Source organism: Quercus lobata, chromosome 5, assembly GCF_001633185.2.
Source record: "Quercus lobata isolate SW786 chromosome 5, ValleyOak3.0 Primary Assembly, whole genome shotgun sequence".
Taxonomy (NCBI): domain Eukaryota; kingdom Viridiplantae; phylum Streptophyta; class Magnoliopsida; order Fagales; family Fagaceae; genus Quercus; species Quercus lobata.
Window position 1 is genome coordinate 28,757,153 of NC_044908.1, and position 12,847 is coordinate 28,769,999.

The 12,847-nt window shown below is 35.8% G+C and overlaps 1 protein-coding gene across 2 annotated transcripts in view; it reads left to right on the forward strand.

Annotated features, from left to right (window-relative positions):
- The first annotated feature begins 360 nt into the window (after window positions 1-360).
- LOC115991913 (wall-associated receptor kinase-like 8) overlaps window positions 361-12,847 on the forward strand; it is a 31,943-nt gene continuing 19,456 nt past the window's right edge. The window contains exons 1-2 of one of the 2 annotated variants that reach the window (XM_031115897.1): window positions 361-541; window positions 1,693-2,472. In XM_031115897.1, coding sequence (XP_030971757.1) covers window positions 421-541; window positions 1,693-2,472 — 901 coding nt within the window. In that variant the 5' untranslated portion in view covers window positions 361-420. Of the gene's footprint in view, window positions 542-1,673; window positions 2,473-12,847 lie in introns of both variants that reach the window. The other variant, XM_031115896.1, reaches the window with a different exon arrangement.

Consider the following 12,847-nt stretch of genomic DNA (forward strand, 5'->3'; position numbering starts at 1 on the left):
CCATGAACCCACTATATATATATATATATATATATAAATTTATTAAAATTCCACCCACTAGAGAAAAAAAAATGTTTCATTAAAAATCCGGCCACTAACTACAAAAAAGAGTCAATAATATTTTCGAGCTAGAAAAATTAATCTGTTTCATGGGCATTTATATAACTCATTAATGAAAAAAAAAAAAACTCATTAAAATTTCACCAACTACCAAAAAAAGAAAAAAAAGAAAGAGTCAATAGTACTTCCGGGTTAGAAAAATTAATGTCTGTTTCAAGGGCATTTATATAACTATTAAAACCTCCACCTACTACCTAAAATATGTCATGTTGGTTCTTGTGCCTTGAATTTGTCCACTTAATGTCAGGATTCTAGATATAGGAGTACTTTTCTTGTAAGGCTACATATATTGGTTTATATATGAAGGCCAGCTGGTTTGCTTTGTTGAACTATAGACACCCAGAAATGGCTGTGCAAGTGGTAATGCGAATTACTTTCTTTCTTCTACTGACCACCTATGAGTTAGCAGAAGCTGCAGCACTTATAGCAAAACCCAATTGAAATTACTTTTTTTCTCATCATTAATAATTAATAACAATCTGTCACTTAAGTTTTATTATGAGCGTATTATAAACATAGTGTTTCTCATATAAAATAAACTATAAATTCATTGCATATTGTTTATTAATATGATGAAGAAAATAATTATTGTTGCTAAGATTAATCTTTAAAATCATCTATTGTTTTTAAATACAATCAACATATGAATTATTGTTGTTAAGTGAGCTCCAAGTGAGATCTAAATACGATAAACTTTTATATATTAGTTTGTTTCAAATTTGTTAAGATCTAAATGATTTTTTTTTTTTTAGATTTAGATGAACAAATTTATGCTTTTGTTGTTAGGCTTACTATTTTTTCCTCCATATTTTAGATCAAATTGGTTTTTTATTGGGGTTTTTTTTTTTGGTTAAAAAGACCAAGATATTGTCAAGATGATCCTATTAAAATTCATTTCAACTAGGCTTAAAAAAAATTTACGTCTAGGTGGTTCAAAATTAATTTTAGGAGGGTCAAATAAAAAAAATTAAAGAATTATATATATATATTTATATATTGGCCTAAAACCTAGAGCCGCCCTTGAACCCACTATATATATATATATATATATATATAAATAAATTTATTAAAATTCAACCCACTAGAGAAAAAAAATGGTTTCATTAAAAATCCGGCCACTAACTACAAAAAAGAGTCAATAGTATTTTCGAGTTAGAAAAATTAATCTGTTTCATGGGCATTTATATAACTCATTAATGAGTTTCTAAAAAAAAAAAACTCATTAAAATTTCACCAACTACCAAAAAAAGAAAAAAAAAGAAAGAGTCAATAGTACTTCCGGGTTAGAAAAATTAATGTCTGTTTCAAGGGCATTTATATAACTATTAAAACCTCCACCTACTACCTAAAATATGTCATGTTGGTTCTTGTGCCTTGAATTTGTCCACTTAATGTCAGCATTCTAGATATAGGAGTACTTTTCTTGTAAGGCTACATATATTGGTTTATATATGAAGGCCAGTTGGTTTGCTTTGTTGAACTATAGACACCCAGAAATGGCTGTGCAAGTGGTAATGTGAATTACTTTCTTTCTTCTACTGACCACCTATGAGTTAGCAGAAGCTGCAGCACCTATAGCAAAACCCCATTGTTCTGATAGCTGTGGAGATATTTACATTCCATACCCGTTTGGAAAGACTACCGAATGTTACTTGAATCACTGGTTCAAAATTGTTTGCAATGAAACTGGTGGCGCATTCCTACCCAGCATTGGCATGGAGGTCCTGGAAATCAATCTTACTGATCCGTATAATGATGATTATTTTTGGAAGGATCCGGGACTCGTTCGACTCAACGTGCCAATTATTTCTTCCAACTGTAAGAATTTGAGTTCCGGAAATATTGGTGGTGTTGATATCTCAGGTAGTCCTTTTTTCTTCTCATCTTATCGGGATAAATTCATTTCGGTTGGTTGCGACAACTTGGCCCTAATCAATCCTATGGTGGTGGCTGGATGCAAATCGATTTGCGCTGATGAAAGCATGATAGAGTACATCAAACTTAAGAACTGCTCAGGCATCAACTGCTGCATTACCACAATCCCTTCTGGGATTCAAGTACTTAATGCGAGTTTCAGAAGCATAAAAGAAGAAAATAAAGTCAGTGAAGAATGCAAATATGCCTTCCTTGCAGATGATAAATGGTTGAGTTCAGGAGATATCACTTACAAAGTGCAGCTTTTGGAATACGTTCCTGTGGTGCTGGAGTGGACAGCATCTGAATTTATTACCGTGGATCCAGACGAGCTGAGAAGACGGAACTCAGAAGGGTACCCTACACTTTACGGGACCAAATATTATTATTGCCTTAAAGGATACCAAGGAAATCCTTATCTTCCCACGGGATGTCAAGGTCAGCTACTGCAATTACCAACAAGCTTTTATTTTCTCGCATATTATTCGTCTAGTTTTCACTACTTTTATTTATTTATGTGTAATTATATGAATGAAAACCATGTAATTTGGGGGAAATTTTTCTTCATTTCATGCTCCTTTGAAAAGTACTTAGCAAATATATTTGTCAAACTCAATTTAGATTTTCTATTATATTTAATGTACGTACTTTAATAACTAAAAATGAAATAATATCATGAAAATGTATATGATATATTTTGTTAAATTTATAAAATATATTTACACAAAATAAAACTCATTGAACAATACAGAGACGAGAAGTTAATATATATTATATTAGATCTAACCTCATAGTTTGAAAATTTGGACAACCCTTTTTTCCCCTTCTATTAGTTATATAACCCTTGGAATGTTGCTACATGATATACTCTATTATTTGTTAATTATATTTTTGAAAATTTTTGCGTGGTGTTTTAATTTTCCCAGTATTGCATTTGCTCTTCTTTGACTGCTAGTGGATTGTATTACTTTATTTCTTTAAGAGTTAACTCGCATGAACTATTGGTATTTGGTTGTATTAATGTGGAAAAAAAAATTGGCATGTTAAAAATCACATATGACATTAAGCAATAGAAACTCAATTTCAAAGATAAAGTTTGTGCAAAAATACCTAAGGCAAAGTTTAATAATCCTAGAATTTAAAATTTAATAAATACAAACAAAGAAAAAGAATTTTTGACAATCTTTCACTAAAGAACCAATTGAGTATTGCATGAAATACAAATCTGAATAGAAACATAAACCTATAAAAAGATTTCTTATTCATTTTATTAAAAAAAAATGTATATCATGAATATTATAAGTATTATTGAATCTAGAAAGATCAAGTCACATATTGCAAATTTAACAAACAAAAATAACCCATAACTTTAATGAAGAAAATTGAAAAAAAAGAAGAAAAAGAAAGGAACAATTTAAGATTATCCCTACTAATTACAATCCCAACTATTCTGGTTTAGGAGGGTATGCATGGTACAGTTGGTGCGGTTATTGAACAAATTTGCCACCCCATCATAGGGGTTAGTTACCCCTTTCACTACAAAAAAAAAGTTTGTTTTTTTTAGAGTTTGTTTTTTTTAGGGTCAAAACCCTGAAAAAAAAAATTATGAAAAACCCTTTAAAAAATTATTTTAAGGCTCAACATGACTCTTGATGACCTTTGAAACAAATTCCCTCAAAAAAGAAATTTTGACAGCCTACATGTACATGGGCAAGGATTATCAATGGCTGAGATGGATAATAGCTGATTTAGAGGACAGTTGAACCTCCGGAACAAGATATAGGGAACAGAGGATTAAGGAGGGAAAGAAATAGAAGAGAGAGAGAAGAATGAGAGTATCATTAGTCAATTACTTGAATGTCCTCAATCTTAAACGTGCCCTTATATATATGATCTGTTACTTCTACTAATACCTGATTTGTTACTTCTAACTAACTCTCCAGCTCACACTACTCTGCCAGCCACACATTATAACTGCTACTAACCACACCTTAGTCCTATTAACCCAGCCTTACTAACTATAGTCACTTACAAGCCTCATACAACAGTAAAACATACCACAATATAGTAATATTGAATTACAATGTTTATCACAACCACACTACACTACAAAGTAATGATCCTAACAATTCCCCCCCCCCCCTCTTAAAGCACCTTGTCCACAAGGTGAGGGAACCAGGTCTGCAAGTCATACAATACTTCCCAAGTAGCATCTTCTTTGCTCTCTCCTTGCCACTATACTAACACCTGAGTCACAATCCTGCTCCTTAGCTTGATTGATTTCCTATCCAAAATTAGCACAGGTTTAGGAGTAAGCACCATATCAGCATTGACAACAGGTAAAGTGGGTCTTGGCACCACTTGATTGCCCAATTTAGCCTTAAGGTTGGATACATGGAACACAGGATGGATCAAGGAATCAAGAGGAAGATCTAGCTTGTAGGAAACTTCCCCAATCTTCTGAAGAACCTTAAACGGCCCATAATACCTTGGAGCAAGCTTACCTAGCTTTTTGTGGTGCACTAAAATCTGCTTGTAAATCTGCAATCTGAGGTACACCCAGTCCCCCATACCAAAGGACCTTTCCACCCTTGACAAACCACCTTATACGTTCTTGAGAAGCACACAAGTTCATCTTGAGCAAAGAGAGAATCTACTGCCTATCCCTTAACATCAAATCAATTGCATCAACCCTTGTAGTACCAACCACATAGTCCAAAACCCTTGGGGGAGGGTATCCATACAAGGCTTCAAAGGGTGTCATCTTAATTGAGGTGTGGAAGTTGGTATTGAACCAGAATTCTGCTAAGGGCAGCCACTCCACCCAAGTGCTAGGCCTATCAGCTGCAAAGGCCCTTAGGTAGTGCTCCAAGCTCTTGTTCAACACCTTAGTTTAGCCATCAGACTGAGGGTGATAAGCTGAGGACATTGTTAGTGAAACACCCTGTAATTTCATCAATTCCTTCCAAAAGTGTGAGGTAAAAACTGGATTTCTATCACTAACAATGGTTGAGGCATCCCATGCAGCTTAAACACATAATGCAAATAAAGATTAGCAACCTTGGCAGCAGTGTAAGGGTGTGAAAGAGCCATGAAATGAGTGTATTTGGTGAGTCTATCTACAACCACAACCACTACAAACTTGAAATGGGACTTAGGCAAACCTTCAACAAAGTCCATGCTCACATCCAACCATGGTTTCTAAGGAATGGGCAAGGGTTGCAACAATCTAGCAGGAAAACAAGTTTCATGCTTAAGTTTCTGATAGGTGTCACACTCTTTCACATACTGCTTTAGATCTTGCCTCATGCCAGGCCAAATAAAATCCTTTTAAAGCCTGTGCAAGGTCTTTAGGTAGCCAAAGTGACCACCCAAGGGGCTGTCATGTACCTATTACAACACCACATCATTCAAATCCTGATTAGAGTCACCCAAATACAATCTACCTTTGTAAAATAGCAGCCCATTATAGAATGTGAACCCTGGGAAACTGTTGGTACCTAACTATACAGCTAGCAAAATAGCCTTCAGCATTAGATCAAAATCATTACTGCTCTTGCGCTCAGACAGCCAGGAAGGAGTGGGAAATGAGATAATGCATAAAGTACCTATAGAAGCAGCACAAACATCAGCACCACAGGAACTACTTGCAGCAAGAACCAAGGCTTCAGACTAAGCTAAATCAGAAGAAGAAACAACAGCAACATCACACTGTCTCCTAGAAAGGGCATTAGCCACCACATTCTCCTTACCCTGCTTATACTCCACTATGAAAGCATATCCCAATAGCTTAGAAATCCACTTTTGTTGGGCTGGGGTACCCACCCTTTGTTCCAGCAAATACTTAAAACTGTGGTGGTCAGTCTTGATAACAAAAGGCCTCCCTAATAGGTAAGGTCTCCATTTCTTTACTGCCATCACCAAGGCCAATAACTCCTTCTCATAAGTGGAGAGAAAAAAGCTTACTTCCCTTCAAAGCTTAGTTGTGATAAGCAAGAGGCTTGTGGTCTTGCATTAAGACAGCTCCAAGGCCCAAACCAGAAGCATCACACTCCACAGTGAAGGATTTGGTAAAATCAGGCAAGGCCAGAACTGGAGGGCAAGAAATAGTTGCCTTAAGCCTTTGAAAAGCATTGTCAGCCTCTAAAGTCCAAACAAAAGAGTTTTCTTCAAAAGAGCAATCAAAGGGGATGCAATTTGGCCATAACCCTTCACAAACTTCCTATAGTATCCAGTTAATCCAAGATACCCTCTCAAGGCCTTCACATCTTTAAGGATTGGCCATTGCTGCATAGCAGCAGTCTTCTTAGGGTCAGTTCTAACTCCCTCACTAAAGATAAGGTGTCCAAGGTACTCCACCTCATTAGTAGCAAACATGCACTTGGACTATTTAGCATAAAGTTGGTGCTTTGCCAATGTTTCCAAAACTGACCTAAGATGACCAATGTGATCCAAAAGAGACTTGCTGTATACTAGGATGTCATCAAAGAACATAAGGACAAACTTCCTCAAAAATGGTCTAAAAATAGCATTCATTAAGGATTGGAAGGTAGAGGGGGCATTGGTCAAGCCAAATGGCATAATCAAGAATTCATAATGTCCTTCATGTGTCCTAAAAGCAGTCTTGTGTATATCCTCTTCATTCTGATTTGATGGTAACCAGACCTCAAATCCAACTTAAAAAACACATAAACACCTCCCAATTCATCCAACAACTCATGAATGACATGAATATGATATTTGTCTTTAATAGTATCTTGATTTAAAGCTCTATAGTCAATACACATTCTCCATGAACCATCAGTCTTCCTAACCCGAAGAACAGGAGATGCAAATAGGTTGCAACTATGCCTAATTGACCCTACAGAAAGCAACTCCTTGATTATTTTTTCAAATTCATTTTTTAAGTAAAAAGGGTACTTGTATGGTCTTTAGACAATGGCTTGGGCACCCTCCTTGAGCTAAATCTGATGCTCATGCCCCCTAATGGGAGGTAAGCCCACAGGTGTGGCAAATACTACCTCAAATTCCTTCAGCAAAGTAGCAACCTGTGTAGGAATTTGAGCAGCACCCTCTACAGTCTGAGTGGAATAAAAAATCTGCGAAACCAAACCCCTCTTAATAGGTTCCTTCAAGAAATGAACCCCATCTTGAATGAAATTACCTTCTGCCCCCTTTAAACCATGGAGAAGTACAGACCCTTGGCCATACAAGAAGCACATGGTTAGCAATTTGAAGTCCCATTGGATAACCCCAAGGGTGCTCAACCACTGAGTACCTAAGATCAAATCACACCCTCCCATAGGCAAAACATGCAGTTGAATCAAAAATTGATGTCCTTGCAACACAATAGGAACATCTTTGCACAAGCCATGAGTTCTAAACACCTCACCATTAGCAACCTTTACCTCCAGGATTTGTGTATTGTCCATAGGTATATGCAACTAAGAAAATAATGCAATATCAACAAAGTTGTGGGTGCTATTTGAATCTATCAAAATTATCACAGACTTATGCTGGACTTTACTCGTCACTCTCATGGTACCAGAAGTAGGAGTACCATTTAAAGCATAGAATGTAATACCAACCTCCTCAACACCACTGTCTTAACAATCCAAAGAGTTTCCAGATGCATAACTACCAGTACTATCATCTAACTTAGTAATGTGCACTGTTGGACTAGCATTAGGCATAAACTCCACACAATCAAGAAGAAATAGCATGGCATTTTTACACTTATGATCAGGATCCCATTTCTCATCACAATTGTAACATAAACCCTTTTTCTTTCTTTCCTCCATTTGAGCAAGAGATATTCTCTTAATGGGTAACCTATTATTCTTAGCATTTTTCAGAGTTGGTATTTTAGGAGGTGGACCAAGAGTGGTGGACTTACCTGGTTCCAATTGATTCTTGCAAATCTTTTTATAGCTCCAATTGTACTCCTCTTGAATCTTGGACAACCCAAAAGCCTCATTCAATGACTGAGGATTAAGCATTCGTACAGGAAGTCTAATCTCATCCTTCAACCCATTGAGGAAGCAACTCAGTTTATGTGCAGATGAAAGACCCTTGATCTTGTTTGACAAAACTTCGAATTGGGCCTTATACACTACCGCAGAAAAGGTCTGTCTCAATCTTGTTAGTGTTTCCATAAGGTCATCATATGCAGTGGTACCAAACCTCACATGCAAAGCTTGAATTAAAGAATCCCAATCATGAAACACCCATGTTTCCTCACCTTCTTGGAACCAAATAAGGGCCTCACCTTCCATGTGAAATGAAGCTAACATCAACTTTTCTCCAATGAGGGTGTTGTAGTATCTGAAATATTGATTAGCTTTGTAGACCCAACTCGTAGGATCTTCCCCAAATAATCTTGGAAATTCCAATTTCATGGTGCGAGATACAGGTAATAACGCAGAACCAGAATTAGGATTCATATTCTTACCATTTCTCTGAGACTCGAATCCCTGTGAACCTTGATCAAAAGAAATTAATTTCTGTAACACCATATTCAACTATTGGCTCATATCATTTAGAGTTCTTGTGTGAATTTCTTGTACAGTTCGCATCTCTTGGAATTCCTTAGTATGATGATCAGTGGTGGTTCTAAGAGGTGCAATAGCTTCATTGGTTGCTGTTGTAGCACGCATTTCTATCATGGTTGATCAGGAAAGCCTGCACTGATACCAAATTGCAAGGATTATCAATGGCTGAGGTGGATAATAGCTGATTTAGAGGACAGCTGAACCTTCAGAACAAGATACAGGGAACAAAGGATTAAAGAAGGGAAAGAAATAGAAGAGATAGGGAGAGTGAGATAGAGAAGAATGAGAGTATCATTAGTCAATTACTTGAATGTCCTCAATCATACACGTGCCCTTATATACATGATCTGCTACTTCTACTAATACTTGATCTGTTACTTCTAACTAACTCTCCAACTCACACTACTCTGCTAGCCACACATTATAACTGCTACTAACCACCCCTTAGTCCTATTAACCCAGCCTTACTAACTATAGTCACTTACAAGCCTCATACAACAGTAAAACATACCACAGTATAGTAATATTGAATTACAATATTTATCACAACCACACTACACTACACAGTAATGATCCTAACAACATGACCCTCAAAACAAGTACTTTATCTTTATTGAGGATCACCAACCGTTGAAAAAGTTAAAAATAATTAATTAAGGGTAAAAAGATTTAAAAGTACTACTTTTGATAAAGAAGGTTATTTAAGGGTCTCCTAACTTTCAAAATAAGATTTTTGTTTATAATAATTAAAAAAAAAAAGGTAAATCATTGTCATGCACATATACTTTAAAGAACCACATAGCAAAAAAATATAGATTATACCATAACACAATATCTTATAGCCGGGTCCAAATCTCTTTCACTGTGTACTACAACCACACATACATCAAAACACCACATATTACAAAGTCCACATATTTGAAAGAGAGAGACATTGATTACAATTCTACAGTTCAGATAGATACTATCTTAAAAAAATCGTATTCCTAAACCAAAAACTGCACGTATCTTATGGAGATCCCACTATCCCCTTTTAGTATTCTCCACCACAATCGGATTCCCATATCTGCAATAAAAAACAATCCAAAAACTATTAAAATAAAAATAAAAAATACAATCCAAACACAACCCAATTAGCTCACCTTTAAAGAAAAAAAAATAAAGGGAAAGGTTTTGCAGCATGCTGCATAATGGGTTATGTGGCAGCAAAAATAAAACAACATGTATCCATGGTTATACATGTTGCTTTCTTTTTGCTGCCACATAACCCATTATGGAGCAAAACCTTTCCCAACAATAAAAGTCTCATACAACAAAGCAAGAAAATAAAAATATACAATTTAAACCCTATAAGTAATAAATTAAATCCCAATCTCTAATAAACTCCAAAATCTCAATCCTTGTTAAACTCCTAACACAAACACAATATCATTACAGGTTTTTATTTATTTATTTTTTTGAGAAAGACAAGTTTTTAAGTTGGCCATTGATGTGGTAAAGAAAATCATTTTTTATTATCACGTTTGACACATCAAAATTTTCAATTCAAGAGATAACTACAATGACTAAATTAACACAACATTAAAAGGTTTGAGACCAAATTAACATAATTGAAAGGTTAAGGACCAAATTAACATATGGTGTAAAGTATAAGGACTAACTCTGCAATTTACCCAATTATTTTTCTATAAAAAAATTAGTGCCTATTTTTTAATTCAAATTATATCACCCTAATCATTGGAACCATACATTTGGATCCATGGAAATATTTGCAATCATAATAATTTATTTGTTTTAGTAGAATCATAACAACTTGAGAACGGGTATCCACCCATGACCCATGCTATGAAATATTTAGGAGATTAAATTGTCATTATTACTTCATATTATAGTAGGAAATAAAAAATAATAGCATATTAATTAGGAGATTCAAATGGCAATGGAAAGAATTTTGATATGTATCATTGTCATATGCTTTCACAACGTGAAAATGCCAATAAATAAATTTTATAACTCACCTTTTATTTTATTTTATTTTATTTTTGGGCGAATAATGTTTATACTAGGGGACCATTTCTCAAAAAGTAGTTGGCATATTAAATAATTACTATTAGGGTAATTTACACATACCACTTTTATTTTGTGACACTAACCTTCCTTACGGTTTACTTTATAAATCATTTACCACACTTGTGATTTCTTTATGAGCTATTTTCACTAAATTTTAACGGAATTTGATTATTGATTATGTAACAAGTGGAAACATCACATAACACACACCCACAAACACACACTGAAAGTTCAAAAACGTATATAAACACCTTTGAACGTTTAGACCCCCAAAATACAAATTAACCAATTCAAGCAATATGTCAAACAACTAGTGTGCGGAAACTTAACATATGCTATAATATGAAATTGGTTAAAAACTATCTAAGCCAACACAAAATAAAATCCACAGCAGATAATAAAAAGGCAAAGATGGAGAGGAAGGAAGATGCAAACACAAAGACAACACGCGATGTGTTATCGAAGAGGAAACCGAAGCCCTTGGCGTAAAATCTCTCCGCCGCCCTCCAAGCGGTAAACAATCCACTAGAAAATATAGTTGGGATACATGGACAGCAATAGACCCTCCAAGCCTAATCTATCCAGTGCACCTAAGCCCTCCAAGCTTCTTGCTCCAACGAGGTTGCGCCGAACCTTTTTCTTTTCTAGCTTCCCGGATTCCGCTACTAGACCATAGCATCAACCAATGAAGATTGGTTCCTTCCTAACTGCTTCCCAGAAATCCAAACAACTGTCTCACAGTGATGATGAAGGTGAGAACCAGGTTTGGTATAATACCTCTCAAGGATTTGACAATGGAGAGGAAGAGAGATGAGGAATTTGAAGAGACTCTAAGGTATAGATTGTGGGTGAATCAATCTTGTTTTTCTTTAGGGTTTCTCTCTCAAAATTCTCTCTGGAAGCTCTCTTTCAATCGTGAGTAAAAGGGGTATTTATACTGGAGTGGGAGAGAAATGTGAAACGTCAGGTTTAACAAAATAAGGGTGGCTCGCGGCTTGACTAAGTCGCGAGATCCAGTCGCGAGATAACCGTACGGCCAGTTGTCCTGTTTTGTCCTGTAGTGCTCCAGCTTGCATGACTGTTCACCTTTCAGCATGCTTGGCACGTGTGCTGCGTCTGGCGGCTTGCAGCAGCGAGTCACCCGCGAGTCCCACCCGCGAGTCTCTGTTTACTAGCACACTCTTGAGCAATCTTCACTCTATCTCACTTACTACCCTTACATCAAACCCACCTAAATACAGGGTTACTAAATGCTGAATTACAAGCAAATTTAGCACAGAATAAAGCCGATTAGATTAGATGGTTGAATAAATTCAACTTTACAATCTCCCCCTTTGGCTATTCCGTGACAAAACCCTAAAACAGACTCTAGACTTAATATGTGAGTTGGGAACAGTTGAACAAAACTCACTCACACCTAACTCTAGAAGCTGTGAAGCACTTGAATCATATGAACATAATACTCCTGAAACACAACAATACACCATGATCATTGTAAGCAGAAAATCATAAAATGCATATGAAACAGGCAATATGTGATCAAGCAAAAATGGAGTTAAGAAACAAATCATGACTTGATCAACCAAGTGAACACCACAAGGTAGTGATCACAGTGCTCATTCACACTTGGAATGAACACAAGGACATACAAGTTAACAAGCACGAGGCAAGACACTTGCATGTTCAACACTCAACCAATGCATAATACACAAGGTATATGCATCTAGGAACAATCCTACAAGGGCACAAGAGTGACAGTACATAAACCAAAATGCAGGACATTTAGATTAAAGTACTGATTTCAACATAGCATAAAGGCTGCAATAAGCAAGGTACATACCATAAAGCCTACAAACTATGCATAAAACATTAACCCTAAAAGCTTACAAAAGCACATGGGTACAAAACACAAAACATCCTGAATAACATCATCAAAATATATTAAGGTTTAAACCAAGAGTATAGGTTAAGAGTTAGAAACAACTATACACCAAAAAAAACTCAGTGTATCAAACCCATAAAAAAAAAACTAAAAGTACCCAAAACATAAACATATATAAACAAAGTTTGATTTTGACAACTCCCCCTCAACACATTACTCCCCCTTAAGAGCTGCTTTTCTACTTCTCAATCGTCAATGACATTATCAACAGAAAGAAACTTCTCCCCCTTTTTGACAGGAATGGCCAAAG